At 36.4% G+C, this 19063-nt stretch overlaps 1 protein-coding gene across 1 annotated transcript in view; it reads left to right on the top strand.

Moving 5' to 3' along the window:
* The window catches only part of HMCN1 (hemicentin 1), a 414078-nt gene that overhangs the window by 384063 nt on the left and 10952 nt on the right, over window positions 1-19063 (top strand). The window contains exons 98-104 of the mRNA XM_069459659.1: window positions 4568-4630; window positions 5663-5782; window positions 6289-6423; window positions 10210-10323; window positions 12752-12877; window positions 14973-15101; window positions 18245-18595. Of these exons, the coding sequence (XP_069315760.1) occupies window positions 4568-4630; window positions 5663-5782; window positions 6289-6423; window positions 10210-10323; window positions 12752-12877; window positions 14973-15101; window positions 18245-18595 (1038 nt within the window). The remainder of the gene's footprint in view (window positions 1-4567; window positions 4631-5662; window positions 5783-6288; window positions 6424-10209; window positions 10324-12751; window positions 12878-14972; window positions 15102-18244; window positions 18596-19063) is intronic.

Below are 19063 nucleotides of genomic sequence, written 5' to 3'. Positions count from 1 at the left end.
GTCTGTGTTTTGTTGTAGGTAAAGCCCTGTGGTAAAGCAAACCAAATTGGAGTTCTAGTACAATTAATTTACTAATATGCATCTTCTTCATACTGCATAGTAGAGTTATTCTTCTATTCCCTATATACAGAGAGTTAAAACTATATAATCTGTCTGAAAGATTTTTCTTTGAGTAATAAAGTCCATTTGTTATTGTTCTAAATCTTGTATTTGTCAAAGAATTTTTTAAATTCCTGAAAGATAATGTAAAGGTGTATCTTAGCCTAAAATAGTAAAAAAAAAAAAAAAAAAAAAAAAAAAAAGTTTTCATATTTTCAAAGCAGCTTTTAAAAGCTGTGCAGCAATAATCAGGCTTCCAACTGTCATTTCTTGTTCCTGCAAATTATAATTTTTGAACTGCTTTCCATTTTCCAAGCATCGTTCTCCAACCCTTGATCTAAACAGTCCCCCTTTGCTGTGTGGGTTCTTTGATGTGTCTATTCTCCGAGATTTCCTTTTCCGTCATAAGAGCCACCACAGCAATTAGCATTCTTTATTCTGTGGGGTTTTGATGTTGGGAGATACTTGCATGTATTTATGCTATAGACATTCAATGTTTGCACGACTTTAGCTTTGAACTTTAGGCTTCCGTGAGTACGTTTAAAAGAATTCACATTGACCTTGTGAATATGTGTGTTTTGCTCTGTGCTGTCTTTCCTATCATAGACCCAAGTATATTTTAAACATCACCAATTTGTTCTAACATGCTTAGCAGATAAACTAAACATTCATTTTTAGTGTTCACTCTTGCTTTCATCAGTTGTGTATATGACCATTTTCTTCTTCAACATGTATCAGAACTGCTTCATCAAATTTTAAATCTGAGAGTATGAGTACATATTTTTTGAGATATTATAAAGTCTCATAGCCAGTGAGGTCCAGAGTCTCCCATCTCCTCCACCCACATCATCTCCACCGCCACCTCATTTTATTATTGTCATGCATGTTCAGGCCCCTTGGACAAAAGAAAAGGCCACTGGAATGAAGAGTTATATTTTCTCTTCCCAATTATGCCTGCTTTTCAAATCTAACATCTGTTTCTACTGTTCTCAGTACTCTAAAAACAGGTAAATCGGCACAAGACATTGGTTATAAATGAATTTGTACCATCTGGGACTAAAAGAATTAAAATGATTTTTGAAAAGTCATGTACCCTTTCCACCCAATCATGTAAATCTAAGCCTGAAACTGCTTGAAGGTCTCTGTGGTTTCTCTGGGCTTGCTGTTGAGGGATCTGGGTCCCGCAATATAAGGAAACACACTGTAAGACCTTTAAGGCCCCTTAGCATTCTTGGCTACTTTGACTCTATGAATTACGTCTGATATATGTGCCATTTGTTGTTGACATTGTTCTTGTGAATTGTAAGAATTGTATACCTGCAGTTTGTTTTTGAGTGACCACCAGAGGGCAAGCTTGCATTCTTAGTGATTTAACCAGCAAATTCTCTTTTATGTTGTTGGGTCTACACTAGAGCTATGTATGGTTACAGTGCAATTAGAATCATCTACAGATCTTGATGAAAGTTCACATTTCTAGGCACAAAGAGTTTTGTTTTAGCAAGTGTAAACCAAGGGCCCAGGACGCTGTATTTTTAACACAGACCCTGAATGATTCTAACATATCTGGTCTGGACACTGGTTTTTGGAAACTAATGATCAAGACAACTCACAAATATAAATCAATCTCATTAGAAAAATTTTATTCTTTAAAATCAAATGGATTTTTTAAAAATAGAAAGTATATATATATTTTACAAATTAATCAGAAGATATCAGAAACCATAAAGGAAGAGATACATTTAACAATGAATAAATTTTTTAAAATTTCTTCATGGGACTATAAAAAGCAAAATGAGAAGGTAAAATATGCACAAATAAGAAATATTTGCATCACATATTATTGACAACTATGATTAACCTAGATACATACAACACTCTTAAAAATCAGTAAGAAAGAGGCAAATATCCTCGATAGAAAAATACGTAAAGGAAATTCACACACAAAAAAATCATAATGACAAATAAATTTGAAGAAAATGTTTACCCTCATTAATAAGCAAAGAAATTTAAAGTAAAACAGTGAGGTATCAGTTTTTAACTATCATTGTCAGAGATTAACAAGTGTGATGACTGGCTAGTATTAAAGAGACAGTGGGAATCGAACACCCTCCTACACTGCTGGCAGGGGTGTAAATTGGTTCAACGTTTCTGGAAGGTGGTATGTATCAGTAGCTTTTCAAATGTTTCAATCTTTTCAGTTATCTTATCCTAGGAGTCTGTTCTAAGAAAATCACAGAAATAGTCAAAGATGAACGGTCAGAAAGTTTCATCCAGTGCTATTTATAATAGGAAAATAATTAATACATGTCCAGGAAGGAGAAAATATATAGGTAAATTACGGCACAGCTGTCTGATAAATTCTTAGGCAATCATTGAGATAAATTTTTAGAAATATTTATTCTGTTTTATCCATTCATTTTAACAAGCATTTGTTGAGTTCCCACAGTGTACTAGACACTGTTCAATACCCAGAACAACTGACAATGTAACTGTAAACAAGTGACAAAGGAGAATGTTTGTGACAATAATGGAAAAGCAGTGTATAGTGTGATCCAAACCTGGGTCACACATGCCTGAGTGATTATAAGGAAATTTTTATACTGTGTAGAAGCACAGATTCCTTGGTGTTTTTAGTTTTAATAAGCTTTCCAACTGATTTTTATGATTAGTAAAGTTTGGCAATTATTAGTCTTTGTATCAACTTAATTTTTAAGTATGTAAAAATGACTGGAAGGAAAAGCATCAAAATCTCAGAAGTAGCTTGTTAAAAAGGACAAGATTATAGGGAATTTTATTTTATACTTTTTAAAGTGTCTACTATTCTCATACATTATTATAACATAAACAAGTATTTTGGATTGCCTTCTATCTTGAAAGGAAAATCATAACTGATATAATTCAAAAGAGTACACTTTAACTTTAATATTAAAAATAAAAGGAAAAGAATTCATAACAAAATATAATACATTTTAATATAAAAATCTCTGGACAGAGAGAAGTAGTCATATGCCTGAACATACATATAGAATCCCACTGTGATTTTCTTTTGAAACATCAAGCAACTCTTAGTGATATCCTAAATAAAACAAAGTAGCATCAGCTATCCATTTATGTGACAGCCACACTCCTGGAAAGTTCATCGTATGCTTAAATCACGTGAAAAATGTTTAATACATGGCAGACAGGTTCAAGCTTAGATAAGCACAGCTATCTTACTTTCATGAAAGCCGTGCAGGGCAAGGGGCAAATCATCTTACAGGACTATCTCACGCATTGCAATATTGTAAAACCTGCCCCAGGATCTGCCCATCCCTAAATTTTAGTAGTCCTGTTATCATCATGACAACCAAAGCATCTCCAAAAAAGCTTCCTAAATGCCACCAAAAATCGAAAGCTACTATCAGATAATAACGTATCATGTTTATAAGACATGTTTTGTTCACAGTTGTATCCCCAGCATAGCGCCCCAGACAACCTACTGTTCGGATTAAGGAATGTATGAACAAATGGCTAAATGGGACGTAAATTATAATCACCGCCTGAGTTGTATTGAGTTCCGTGGTTGAAAGTCAAACAGATCTGCATCTACATCTTGCTCCAGCACATATTAGCTCTTTGACCATAGGCAGCTTATATAACCTCAGTCTCAAATTGCTTGTCTGAAAATCGCGTACCAGGAGATTAAGGAGTTGTGACGTTTAAATGAAATAAAACACACGAAGCTCACAGTACCCTGTGTGACACACAGTAGCCATGCAATGATCATTTAGCAATATGCCCTAGACATTTCTGTCCCATCTATTCCCACTCCTTTGCACGCACAGGTAGACTAGGAGCACTCAGCAAAGAGCATCCTGACCTGTTCTTGTCAGTGTGTTTTTTTCCTGACATCTGACTTAAATCTGTTTTATCACACTATGCCTATTTCCCTTTGCGTCGACTATGTGGAAAGGGAAAACACTTAGTCACACATGAGGGATTTTGACCCAAATGCTCAACATTGCAAATGGAGGAGATCCACAAAAGGAGGGGGTTTCTTCATAGAGTTTCTATTTTTAACTGGCGCAAATTATTTTAAGTTGCTTGAAAACAGCATTCCTCCTACTAGAATAAAACAGAATGGTAATGGCTGGAAGAATAGGACTTTGCCTGTTGTTATGCCTGGCATACACATTTATCTTGGACCCTTTTTGGTTATCACAGAATCATTTTATTTAAGTTTCTTTTGATTGATGTAAAAAACTTACACAGAAAATCTGTTTCCAGCTTACCAGCAATCTCTAGACTAGGATTCCTTAAGTCCTTGATTGAGAAACAGGAAGTTTTCCATTCTTGCCTATTGCATTTTTGCATCATGTGTCTCATCGTTTTCAACTTTGGCATATCTTCCCAGGGAAAATTGCAATAGAAATAAACTGGTGCTAATATACTAATAAGCCGGTTAACTTTGCTTTCCTCTCTGTGGTAGGAGATCGCAGTAATCAGTGCCCCTCTGGGTTCGCCTTAGACTCAGTTGGACCTTTTTGTGCTGGTAAGTGCAGGAATAAATAAAGCATTTCTATTTTTACAAAACTATCAATAATGGATACCATTCAATGGACATCTGTTGCCCTTTTACTAGGAATTTAATCATCGCAACAGTCCTGTAAACGCCACATTTGACAGCTGAGGAAATTGAGATGTAGAGAAGTTCAGTAAACTGTCTAAAATCACTCAGCCTCAGGTGGCAGAGCTAGATTTGAATTTAAATTAGATTACAAAGCCCATGCTCTTTTGATTTGACCACAGTCAACTGTGTCAGAGATAGTGACCAAGTACAGAGATGGAGTGAACAGAGAGACAACACTGAACTCCAGCTGGTGACTTGGTGGCAATGGGTGTGAGGTAGCAATAGTCCAGTACTAAGTCACCTAACCCTAGAGTTGCTCAGAAGATAGGGCAGGATGCGGACCTAGGACTAATGATTAATTGAAGGACCAGTATAATAGAGTCACAGATAAGTAAACAGCTATGTAAATGGCTTGAGGAACTCAAATTTGCATACACAGTACTTTTCTTTCACTGATAGATGATGCAATGTAGTCTAATTGTTAAAAGGTAGTCTTTAGACTGCCCAGATGGTTTTCAGACTGCTCAGGTTCAAATCCGAGCTCTGCCTGTAATGACCAGTGTAACCCTGGGCAATTTACTTAACCTCTTTTTACTTGAATTTTATCATGCAAAGTGAAAATGGTAATAAAAATAGCTATGTCCTGGCAACACTGTGAAGAGTGAGTTGAAGAAGGCAGAAAGCATTTAGATCACTGTAAATGGTAAATAAATTTTAACGATCACTGTTGTTGTTTTAGAATATAATTGGAACGTCTATTTACCATCAAAGATAACTTGAAGACCCCAAATTAATTTTTATGTAGCGATTACATTTTGTGGCACTTAAGAGCATTTTCTACTATTTTGGATTCAACTCACTGGCCTCTAAAAGCAACTGTTTTCACTGGCTTTAAATCACTTCTAGAAAGTAGGGGTTTTACCTACGGATTGGGCCCTTTTTTCCTTCTTTCAGATGAGGATGAGTGTGCAGCAGGGCATCCCTGCTCCCACAGCTGCCATAATGCCGTGGGAACCTACTACTGCTCCTGCCCAAAAGGCCTCACCATCGCCGCGGATGGAAGAACCTGTCAAGGTATTCACACAGCGAAATCTAACGGACACAGTTAAGCAATGGTCAAGGCAATCTTTGACCTAGGAAAAGTGTGGTAGACCAATCCCCTTTTGTCCTACCAGCTATGCACACACCTTTACAACAAACACAAAAGGTCTCCATTGGGTTGAGAAAGAAAGAGGGAACACTGCTCATGTACTCCCTTCACATGGGGCGTTCTCAGAGCAGGGATGCCTGGAGCGACTCACTCAAGATCTCAGAAAGGAGAAGTCACTTTTTAAAAGCCACCTGATTTATAAGGGGTCTAATTGATCGGTCAGTCTATGAAGATACCACACCGTGCTGCTATGAATTTGTCAGCTATTTAACCCACCTGAAATGACTCAACCCAAAAAAATCCAGTCCTTCTAGCTCTTCTCTATTTTTCAAGTGGTGTTCATTGCTTTTCTTATCCCCATTTCACAGAAGATTCTTAGGTTGTTTTTTTTTTTCAGCTGACCGCAGTTGAGTGATTCCCTCTGTTACAGATATCGATGAGTGTGCTTTGGGTGGACACGCCTGCCACGCTGGTCAGGACTGTGACAATACTATCGGATCCTATCGCTGTGTGGTCCGCTGTGGGACTGGCTTTCGAAGAACCTCTGATGGGCTGAGTTGTCAAGGTATAAAACTGGAGGCCTTTTTTTAATGTTCATGACACTAAGAATTAGACCCCCTTTTGAATCCTTTAAAGTGGACTCTCTTGGGAAATTCCAATGGGGAGAGACTGGATGAAAAGGAGAGAGTGAGGAGATATCCAGCACATGGGACCCCAGTCTCCCAGAAAACTTAAACCAGGACTTCATTTTACATGTTTTGTGAGGTCAGCTTCTTGATAAGATCTTGTTTAGATAGAATATTCCACAGCTATTTTAAGTATTTATAGCACAATGGTTTTAAATAACATTTGGCTGTTACCATTTGAGAGAGAAGATTATACAGCGCAATCTAATAGAGTCTATTTCATAAAATCCCATTGCATAAGACTACCGGAATGTTTACTGAAGGAATTTTTTTAAAAGACTATTTTTTAGAGCAGTTGTAGGTTCACAGCAAAATTGAGCAGAAAGTACGGAGAGTTCCCATACAACTCCTTCCCACATACACACACACACACACAGCCTCCTGCACTATCAACATCCCCTACCACTGTGGTACCTTTGTTACAACTAATGAACCTACACTGACATCATTATCATACAGAGTCTGCAGCTTAGAGTTCCCTCTAGGTGTTGTACATCCTGCGGGTTTGCACTAATTTATAAGGACATGTATCTACCATAGCATCTATCATACAGAATAGTTTCACTGCCCTAAAGATCCGTGGATTCATCCTTCCCTCCCTCTAACCTCTGGCAACAACTAATTGTCTCCATAGGTTTGCCTTTTCCAGAACGTCATATAGTTGGAATCTTATCATATGTAGCCTTTGCAAATTGGCTTCTTTCACTTAGGAATGTGCATTTCAGGTTCCTCATGTCTTTTCATGGCTTGATAACATGTTTCTTTTTAACACTGAATAATATTCCATTCTGTGAATGTACCACAGTTTATTTATTCATTCGCCTAGTGAAAGACGTCTGGGTTGCTTCCAAGTTTGGGCAAATATAAATAAAGCTTCTATCAGGAATTTTCATAGAGGCAAAAAGAGTGGATCCATCACTGAATGTCCACCAGTGGTAGAAAAACTAAGTGAAGCATCGTACATCTATAATGTGAACAATTGTGCAGCTATGAGAAAACCCAGACACAGGAAATTATGTATAACTTTTGTAGAAAATAGTATGTAACTGGAAAACGATAACCAAAGAAAAAGGGATGGATCTATATATTTAGGTAAAGATATGTATGTGTATGCAGAACAGATATGTTATTATTCATAATAATAAAGTTTAATTAAGATGGTTAACGTTGTTTGTCTTTGGTGGGCAAGAGGATAAAAAGGGAAAAGGAAGGCCAAGCAAAAGAGGATGAGGAAGAAAAAACAAAACCACATTAAGAAAAATATTTTATAAGTATATGATCACATTTGTGCATTTATATAAGTTAACACATTGTGGATTTTGAGAGGTTAAATTAACCTCAAATAGAAAATAGTACAAAATAAGAGACATTGGCAATCTCAAGGTTTGGAATGTAAGATGAGGAATAAATAACCTAAATATGGTGATTTTTCTTTTGAAGTGTTTGGAATAGAACAATAGAGAAGTGGTAGGAGTTTGAGATCAGTATAGACCTGAGGGTGGGATTTTGGTTTTATGCTTTTTTGGGTTTTCTTTATTTGTAAAAATTTAGGGTGTAGAAGTGTAATTTTGTTACATGGGCATATTGCATAGTGGTGAAGTCAGGGCTTTTAGTGTATTCATCACCCAAATAACATACATTGTGTCGTTAATTTCTCATCATCCACCCCCCCACCCTTCTGAGTCTCCACTGTCCATCATTCCACACTCTATATCCATGTGTACACATTCTTTACCTCTCCCATATAAATGAGAACATGAGATATTTGTCTTTCTGTAGATAAGTGTTTCGTTTGAGATAATGGCCTCCAGTTCCATTCATTTTGCTGCAGAACACATGATTTCATTTTTATGGTTGTATAGGATTCCATTGGGTATATATATCACATTTTATTTATCCAGTCACCCATTGGTGGACACTTCGGTTGATTCCATATCTTTGCTATTGTGAATAGTGCTGCAATACACATGTGAGTGCAGGCATCTTTTTGATACAATGGTTTCTTTTCCTTTGATTAGATACCCAGTACTGGGATTGCTAGATTGAATAGTAGTTCTGTTTTTAGTTCTTTGAGAAATCCCCACACTGTTTTCTGCAGAGGTTGTACTAATACACACTCCCACCAACAGGGTGTAAGCATTTTTTTCTCTATATCCTCACCAACATCTGTTATTTTTTGACTTTTTAATAGCCATTCTGACTGTTATAAGATGATATCTCATTGTAGTTTTAATTTGCATTTCTCAGATGATTGATGATGTTGAGCATTTTTCACATGCTTTTTGGCCATTTGTATGTCTTCTTTGGAAAAATGTCTATTTATGTCCTTTTCCCACTTTTTAATGAAATTATTTGTTTTATTGTTGTTGTTGTTGTTGTTGTTGTTGTTCAGTTGTTTGAGTTTCTTGTAAATTCCAGATATTAGTTCCCTGTCAGTTTGCAAATGTTTTCTCCCGTTCTTCAGGTGGTGTCTTCATTCTGCTAACTTTTTCTTTTGCTGTGAGGGGGCTTTGTAGTTTAATTAAGTTCCATTTGTCTATTTTTGGTTTTGTTGCCTGTGCTTTTGAGGGCTTAGTCATGAATTCTTTGCCTAGATCAATGTCCAAAAAAGTTATCCGTAAGTTTTCTTCTAGTATCTTTATAGTTTCAGATCTTACATTTAAGTCTTTAATACATCTTGAGTTGATTTTTATACATGGTGAGAGACAGGGGTCCGGTTTCATTCTTCTGCATACAGCAATCCAATTTTCCCAGCACCATTTAACTGAAAAGATTATCCTTCCCCCCGTGTGTGTTCTTGTCGACTCTGTTAAAGATCAATTGGCTGTAGATCTGTGGCTTTATTTCTGGGTTCACTACTCAGTTTATGGGAAAGATGACAGTAATGAGAAAGGACTTTAAAAATGCACTAGAGGAGGGAATGATTGATGGACCACAATCATCTTGGTGAGGAAGGGGAAGGGTGGGCTGCAGAGCTCAAAGCACAAATAGAGGGACTTTTCTTAAATGGAAGAAGAGGTCTCTCTTCCTCTGGGAATGGAGTGAAGGAGAGGGAAAAATGTACAAAACACAGGCAAGTGCACAAGAGTTTGGGGAATTCACACAAGTACTCTTTCTATTAAACTATGACTCAGGTAATGTTTGGAAAATTTAATTTGGCAAACACTATAGATGAGAAAAAATTCTGACATTGCTACAGTCAATCAGGGAAAAGGGTGATAAAGACCTTCATTGGGCTAATAGCAGCAAGAATGGGGAGGAAAATTGCAAAAGACAAAAAGAAAACTGCAAAACACAGTGCTTTTTTTTTTTTTTTTTCTGTTTTCGGCATCACCGTCTGTCAGCAACATGCCAGAGCTAAAACTTCCTAGAAGCAGGAGTGGGAGCCATATGGTAAAATATTTAAAGTAGAGGAGTGTTCCATCGACGTAGTTCTTAATCCTTAACAAATGTCTACTTTTAAGTAGTAATGAAGAGAGATACCCTCTCCAGCAGTCGATTCTATCAATTATTTAGCAGATCATATAAGAGCAAATGTATTGGATTTGTTTTAGAAAAGATCTTACACATGGTGATGATCAAGATCATTAAAATGTTAAACATTTGGGATAAATTAACTCAGGTTTCCTAACAGCATATAATGAAAGTTTTGTTTTATTTAACAGATATTAATGAATGTCAAGAATCCAGCCCCTGTCACCAGCACTGTTTCAACGCCATAGGAAGTTTCCACTGTGGCTGTGAACCTGGGTATCAGCTCAAAGGCAGAAAATGCATGGGTAAGAAAAGGGCTTTTTTTTTTTTTTTATTCTTTTTTTTTTATCATTAATAACAATTTAATTTTACAGAATCAAAGAGTCTAACAGTATATCTTGTTAGATACAGTATGTCCTCATAATGTATACATTATTTATTGTACAATGATATGAAATAATATGGGAAATATTCATGATAAAATATTAAGTGAACAATGCAAGTTAAAAACAACAGTTTCACATTTTTTTCCCCACCCCCCCTTTCCCGAGTCAGCACCTTCAAGTGTTACCACTCCCCAAACAGTGCGCAATGCACTCATTGTGTAGGCATACCCCCATCCCCTCCCCCACCCCCCACCTCAGTCTGATGTCCAATTGGTGTCGTTCCCAGATTTGTATTTAGGTGATGATCAGGGAAACCAATTTTCTGGTGAGTACATGTGATGCTTGTTTTTCCATTCTTGGGATACTTCACTTAATATAATGGGTTCCAACTCTCTCCAGGAGAACCATAGAGATGTCGTATCTTCATCATTCCCTATAGCTGAGTAATATTCCATGGTATACATATACCACAGCTTACTAATCCAATCATGTATTGATGGGCATTTGGGTTGTTTCCACATCTTTGCTATCGTGAATTGTGCTGCTATAAACATTCGGGTACATGTGTCTTTGTTACAGAATGACCTTTTTTCCTTTGGGTATATGCCCAGTAATGGGATTGCTGGGTCAAATGGCAGGTCTACTTGAATCTGTTTAAGATACCTCCATAATGCTTTCCACAGGGGTTGCACTAGTTTGCAGTCCCACCAGCAGTGTATGAGTGTTCCTGTCTCTCCACACCCACGCCAACATGTGTTGTTCTGGGTTTTTTTGATAAAGGCCATTCTCACTGGGGTTAAGTGATATGTCATTGTGGTTTTGATTTGCATTTCCCTGATGATTAGAGATGTTGAACACTTTTTCATAGCCATTTTTTATCTTCTTTTGAAAAATTTCTGTTCATGTCCTTTGCCCACTTTTTGATAGGGTTGCTTGATTTTTTCTTGCTGATTTTCCTGAGTTCTAAATAGATTCTTGTTATCAGTCCTTTATCTGATGTGTAGTATGCAAAAATTTTTTCCCATTCTGTAGGTGGTCTGTTTATTCTCTGGACTGTTTCTTTGGCTGTGCAGAAGCTTTTTAATTTAATCATGTCCCATTCATTTATTTTTGTTGCTGCTGTGATTGCCTCGGGGGTCTTCTTCATAAATTCTTTGCCTAGGCCAATGTCTGTGAGAGTCTTTCCTACATTTTCTTCTAGAATTCTGATTGTATCACGCCTAAGGTTTAAGTCTGTTATCCACCGTGATTTGATTTTTGTGAGAGATGAAAGCTGTGGGTCCTGTTTCAGTCTTCTACAAGTGGCTAACCAATTCTCCCAGCACCATTTATTGAATAGGGATTCTTGTCCGCAGAGTATATTCTTTCCCGCTTTGTCAAAAATTAGGTGACTATATGAGGATGGTTCTATATTTGGATTTTCTGTTGTGTTCCACTGGTCTGTGTCCCTGCACTTGTGCCAATACCAGGCTGTTTTAAGAACCACGGCCTTGTAGTATAGTTTGAGGTCTGGCAAATTAATACGTCCCATTTTGTTTTTGTTGCTTAAAATTGCTTTTGCTATACGGGGTCTTCTTTGATTCCATACAAAGTGTATAATTATTTTCTCTATGTCTGTAAAGAATGATGTTGGTAATTTAATAGGGATTGCATTGAATCTGTAGATCACTTTGGGTAGTATAGACATTTTAACAATGTTGATTCTTCCGATCCACGAGCATGGTATATTTTTCCATCTATTTGCAAGTTCTGCTATTTCTAGAAAAGGGCTTTGAACTAAAAAAAAAATGATGTCTCTGTAACATCTTAATGCTGTCTGTCTAAATGCATATGCTGTGTCTTGGGACTGATTCATATATATGACATCGGTCATGCATCATGTATACAATCCATGCAAAACCAAAATGGAGACAAATGCTGTATTTTATGGGCTTCATTTTCTAATTGTATAACCATCCTTTTTAACATTTCCTCCATTTACTGAATTTTTCTTGCAAAAGTATAAAATACATACATGTATACATATATGTATGTACATTATATATGTATACATATGAAGTTTTTCTATATATTTTTTTTTGTCATTTTTATTTTTCTAGGCGAGAAAGAGATTGGTATGGCTACCAGCTCTGTGAAGCAGTATTTTGCTTTTGTTTTCTATTTTTATCTTTCTGTTTTAAAGTATGTTACACACTTTGTCAGATTTAAGTACATTAATCTTACACAGTGATTACTCAGTGAAAATCTATATTAGTTTATAATTTCCTTAAAATCCAAAAGTATGGTGTCTCTGGAAAAGTGGAATAAATGATTTTCTCAATATGATTACATTTGTTCTTTTATCAAGATGTGAACGAGTGTAGACAGAATGTATGCAGACCGGATCAGCACTGTAAGAACACTCGTGGTGGCTATAAGTGCATTGATCTTTGTCCAAATGGAATGACCAAGGTGGAAAATGGAACCTGCATCGGTGAGTGGATATTTCAGTGCCTGAGATCTGTTTACCATCAACAAGTCAAGTAAGGTCTCTTACTTTTTTAAACTCATGATTTTAAAATTAATGATTAGAGTAAATTTAAGCTAACAAGGAAATCTTTCTTTCTCTGTAGCTACTCCCAACTTCTAGTATAGTTGAGCTCTGGGGTTCTAGGGGTCATGGCTATACCAGGAAATGGAAGCTCACTATGGATTATTTTGACCATTTTGAGTTCCCATCAATTATACATTTGGTTTACATAGTTTAATGTCCACATGAATTAGTATTTTCTCACATCATTTCTAATATGAAATTTAGCATATATGTTTAGAATTTCATAGGGGTTAAGAAAAATTATGTTTGTAGAGATTTATTAAAAGTTCAAAATATAATTATTTTAAAACTAAATATTCCTTAAATGTCAAATCAATGACCAGACAATGAAACAAACTATATTTCACCCAAAGTTTATTCTTTGTGTGTTTATTCTGTACCAGTCTACTGAGTTAGCAGATGTCAAATCAATGACCAGACAATAAAGTAAATTATATTTTTCCCTAGGTATGTTCTTTGTATGCCTATTCTATAGACCAGCCTACCCAAGTTAGCAGAGCCAGAAACTGCAGGATTTACAAAAATAAGACAGATACCATTCCTGCTCTCATGTGCTTACTATCTACTCGGTTAAAATACACAAGAGGAGGGCGTGATTTATGGGTTAAATTAGCCTTTGCTAGTCCCTCCACCAAAGGGAAAAAAAAAAAAAAAGCCCGCTACAGTACGAGGCAGAATGAAACACTATAAAAGAGGTACAGATAGAATCATACAACAGTACCCAAGAGAGTGACCGACAAGGGGCTCATGGAAGTGATCACATTGACATATAGGCTTAAATGGAATGTTAATAGGTGCAGGTGAGAGAAAAAGGAAAGCAAGAAAGCCCTGTTTGAGGGAGAAAGTACTAGACTTAAGCATAAAGTGTTAAAATTCATCTTTCCTTCTTGACAGCTATCTAACTTTGGAGAAATCTTCTGATCACACAGAAATTTAAGTTTAAGTTTCTCATTGTAAAAATAGCACAGTTTTCTAAAAAAGTGTACTCTAAAATATTTATAAATAAAGTTACAGTATGTCTTAGATTTGTCTCAGAACAATATGATACCACTAACGGGTATAGGTATAGGCAAAGGAATGTTGACCACTTGTTGATACTTGTTGAGATATATGAAGGTTGAGTATACTTAAAATAAAAAGTATGGTGGTGGTTTGGACTATCAGATTTCAAAGACTCTTTTCAACACTAACACTATGGAGATAGGTAAATAATTTTCTTAACTCTTAAGAGTAGCAACCAACTCATGGCATCATGTACAGTTATATGCAACTGTAAATATTTTTAGGAATATTGACTTGTTATGTATGAGATTAATTAGCCATGAGATGAGCTGAAAATCAGAAGACTGTTTAAGAAACTACAGCAAAAATATAGCTAAGAGGGGCTGGAAATGTGGAAATATAAGGTTTGACTGAAGGAAATAGAATTACCCAATCTTGGCGACTGATTGAGGGAATGAGTTAAAGACGACTCTGGCATCAGCAGCCTGGCTGACTGGGAGCACAGGAGTGCTGCTGTGCTAAATTAGGGAGTAAAGATAAGATGCTGGGGACGTGCTGGGCCTGAAGTTCCAGTAAAACACGGAGATGGAGACGTCCAGCTAGCAGCTGGAATGTGGGACTGTGGATCAGAAGCGATGCGGTACTCTTGCTCTCAGTCTGCCTAAACGCTAATCGCTAGTATAGATCAATGGCAAAAGGAGGAGGGAGTATAGACAAGGAGGAAAAAAAAAAGTTAAGAATAAAACTCTTTCCATAGTAGGGAGCAGGAAGAAGAAAAGGAGCCAGTTAGTAAGTGGCAGAGCTGGGACTTGAACCCACGCTTTCTGACTCCAAGTCATAAGTTGATCTGATCTCAACCACATGGTGAGAATTGCAACCTTTGGCAATTCTACGGAATGTTAATTTTAAATATAATAACTTTGGGTTGTGAAAGAGGAAATGTTATTACTTTTGATTGCCTCCGTGTCTGTAGATATTGATGAATGTAAAGACGGGACCCATCAGTGCAGATATAACCAGATATGTGAAAATACAAGAGGCAGCTATCGCTGTGTATGCCCAAGGGGCTATCGGTTTCAAGGAGTTGGAAGACCCTGTATGGGTAAGTTAACAGGAACTCTCACTGAGTAATAAATTACCAATATAGTTAGCTAGCCTTACCAACTTGCTTAGGACCTTTCTCTGTCCTCAAACAGTCTCTTGCTACAGTTAGAAGGTATATAAATTGGTTTAAGTAATTCATACTATAATTTGGATACTTCTTATTGTTTATTCTTATTATTTGGAGATGTCATCTTGAGTTCAATTTACACTGACATTTCATATGGCAATAATCACTTACTGAGTGCTTGCTATACACCATGCATATCAAAGTGAGGTTCTGATATAATTGCCATGACAACTTAATTATCAAGATGATCTCATTGATTATTTCTCTATGCACAGGATGTAAACGTTTGCATACATACATTTTATTGAGTATGAAGTATATCTGTATGTGGTATGAAAGTTTGGGTATGAGGGATTAAAATACGAATATGCCCAATTTAAACAAATTGATAATTATTACTTTAACACATTTTTAGTGCTTACCACGTGCCATTTCCTGTGCTAAAAATATTTCATTCATCTCTCCCAACTGCCTGTTTGTTTCCATCGTAGTTACAATTGAATACAAAGTAAGGCAGATCATAGAAAATACCTGTAAGAAGGTAACCATATACTTTTTAAAAAATTAATGCATTTTAATAAAGAAACTGATCTATCAAACTGTATTTGCCTTAGAATATTTAAGTTCAGTAAAAGATTGTGTGGGATTTTAAATTCTAGCTACTGGGTTTCATGCTATGCTTGTAAAATTGGTTGCCTTGGTTGTCTACTAAACAATTATTTATAACAAATTCTCCTCAGAAGACTTAGTTCTGTCTTTATGGAGTCCTTAGCATAGTAGTTTTCACATAGCAAATGTTCAAACATTATGAGAAACTCTTTTAAAAGAAATGCCTTTTAATAGCAGGAATACATGGCATGTCATTTTAGTCTTCTATTTAGATATTAAAATTTATATATAATTTAACATCTTGAACAGTCATAACAGTGACTTTTCAGAATGAAATATGTTTATTTGTTTACTAATTTGACCAGCAATTGAATGTCAGACATTAGGTCGGGAAATAAAACAAGGAAGAAGGTAGGATCATTGCTTCAAAAAGATTAAAAACATTAATTTTAATTTTTGCCTACTAAAGTAGTTTTTAAAGCAAAATTTACTACTTTTATCCCACCTTTTTATGTTGCTTTTTAAAATGCCACTGTAGTAATAGATTAAAGAATTTGGTTTTCATCCCTGGTTTTCGTTCACTTTTCCAATTTACAGGAAGCATTGCAAGTATAGACTCCATGTGTTAACTTAGAAATAGAAAGAAAAATAAGTTTTTAAAAATTATATGGGTTTGTCGAGTTTATATCTTTGTAAGAAATGATTCTGTGTCTTTGTTGCCTTCTTTTTAATCTTTTGGGGGAAAAAGTGCTTGGCTTGATTATTAATTCAAAATTATAAATCCAGAAATGACAAAAGAAAATTTAAAAGTCCATAGTTATGGCAATATTCATACATCTGAAACTTGTATGGAAGATTTGAAATGCTAGCAATCAATATTACAACTAAATGCAAACTGAAGATGCAATTTCATTTTTCTCTCCACCAACAGAATTAAGATCTACCTTACCTTTTGAACTCTGGTTTCTATGTCTACACGACCACAATTTCCCATTTGACCCTATTTGTTTCTACTGCTAGTGGCTTGATTTTGGCCCTTGATATCAAGCTCATTCCTGCATTCATTTACAGATGTTTATTGAGCACCTAATTTGTGCAGGACAGTGTTCTAGATCAAGGGATTACAAAGCTAAACAGGGCAGACCGGAATTTACCTTCCATGGGCAGAAACAAGAATCACAAAACAAATATATAATACAATTTCAGATAGTGATAAGCACTCAGAAAAATAAAACGGGGCAAGGAGAAAGAATGGCCCAGATTAGGGTGGTAGCACTATGATCCAGCCAGTCTCTCTGAGAGACTGAGCACAGTTAGGGAGCAGCGGCCACGTGAAGGTCCCAGCAAGTGTATTCCAGGCTGAGAGCAAAGTCCTTCCGAGAGGAATGCACTCACCATAATCAAGGAACAACCAAAGGGCCAGCGCTGCTGAAGCAAAGTTAGGCAAAGGGTAAAGAACCATGGAAAAGGAATTTATATTTTCTTTCCAATTCTTGAAGGAATGACACAGAAGATCTTGAGCAAAAAGCAATATAATACAATTATAATATTGATAACATTTGAAAAAGATCACTCTGGCTGCTGTGTGGAGAATAAAGCACAGGAGGGCAAAGATGGATGCACAAACACCAAGTCACTGACAGAAAAATTTTGAAAAGCGTAAAGGTAGTTACACACATAGAAAAATTATATCTAGACGTATTAGTTTCCGGTATTGTCAATCAGTTAGGAAAATCAGAAATCCTGAAGGATCTATTTGTCAAAAGGGAGAAAGAGCAAGTTAAAGAAATAAATTTTGAAAATGTACACATATGATTGTATTAAGAGATACTATTGAGACTTTTTTATAATTATAGTTTCATGGAAATTGTATTAGTTTATGATTCCACACCCTTTTGCATCTTTTTTGCCAAAGGAAGATATACAAACTAGGATATCTCTATCTAGTTGAACTCAGAAATCTGACTGTAGTGTTTATACGATTTAAAATGTCAATGTTGCGCTTCTAATTCCATGTGAAAATATATAACAAATTAGCCCAAACTAATACAACATCAAGTTTTTCTTTTGTAGTCAAGGGGACAAGGCTGAAAACAGAGTTCCTTAGATCCTGAGGCCACTACAACTGAAAGTAAAAGGAGAATGGATTCCCAGAACTAGGGTCTGGTTTTCTGAGCCACCTGCTCCAACGTGAACATTCAAATAAAACTTGTACATGGGCAGCAATGTTTAGAGAGAGTTATGGAATCTTTCTGTATATTCCTAACTGAATGATTAAAGCTTTTGCAAATGTTTATAACAGTTGGGGAGAAATTACTGTGTTCCTGGCTTTTGGAGGGTAACGTAATGTCTTCAGTTTGTTTCACAGACTGATTCTTTATTCCTGTGTTTTGTGTATGTCTGTGTGTATGTGTTTGTTTGTGTTTTTTTTTTCTCTCTTTTTATGTATCATGGCACACGAGCAGACATTAATGAATGTGAACAAGTGCCTAAACCTTGTGCACATCAGTGCTCCAACACCCCCGGCAGCTTCAAGTGTAACTGTCCACCAGGACAACATTTATTAGGGGACGGTAAATCTTGCGCTGGATTGGAGAGGCTGCCAGATTATGGCACTCAATACAGTAGCTATAACCTTGCACGATTCTCCCCTGTGAGAAACAACTATCAACCGCAACAGCATTACAGACAGTACTCACATCTCTACCGCTCCTACTCAGAGTATAGAAACAGCAGAACATCTCTCTCCAGGACTAGAAGGACTATTAGGAAAACTTGCCCCGAAGGCTCCGAGGCGAGCCATGACACATGTGTAGGTAAATGTCAGCCGTGTTGCGTTTCCTTTCTGTGGGCTCACTCACTCATCAGCGTCTGAGCATGTGCACAGCCCCCGTGATGGTTTGGGTGTCGCGAACTACGTCTGATCTCCAGTCTGGCATGACTCAAAGTTTCAAGACATTTATTCTGGCACCTAAAACTATTACAAACTTGACTCAGACAAGTGATGTGTTTACATGTGTGCATTCTAATAATTTATTGTGTTACACTAACAGTTTCTCTTTTTGCTTGCCCCTGAAAGTGTTACTAAATTTAATGCTGTATAGAAATAAATTTCAGTGACATCCGGAATATGGTTTTTTTTAAAGCGGATATACATACTGCCACGTAATATAATACCATCCGATTATGGCTGTGTCTAATGGAAGCAAAAGCACTGGTTTAAAAATGAACGTTTTAGCTACACAGTCGGTTGCTTGTTCTAAATGACAGCCAGCATCCCATTG

Source organism: Eulemur rufifrons, chromosome 27, assembly GCF_041146395.1.
Source record: "Eulemur rufifrons isolate Redbay chromosome 27, OSU_ERuf_1, whole genome shotgun sequence".
Lineage (NCBI taxonomy): Eukaryota > Metazoa > Chordata > Mammalia > Primates > Lemuridae > Eulemur > Eulemur rufifrons.
The sequence above is the reverse complement of the archived record's forward strand: the minus strand, read 5'-3'. Positions and strand labels throughout refer to the sequence as shown.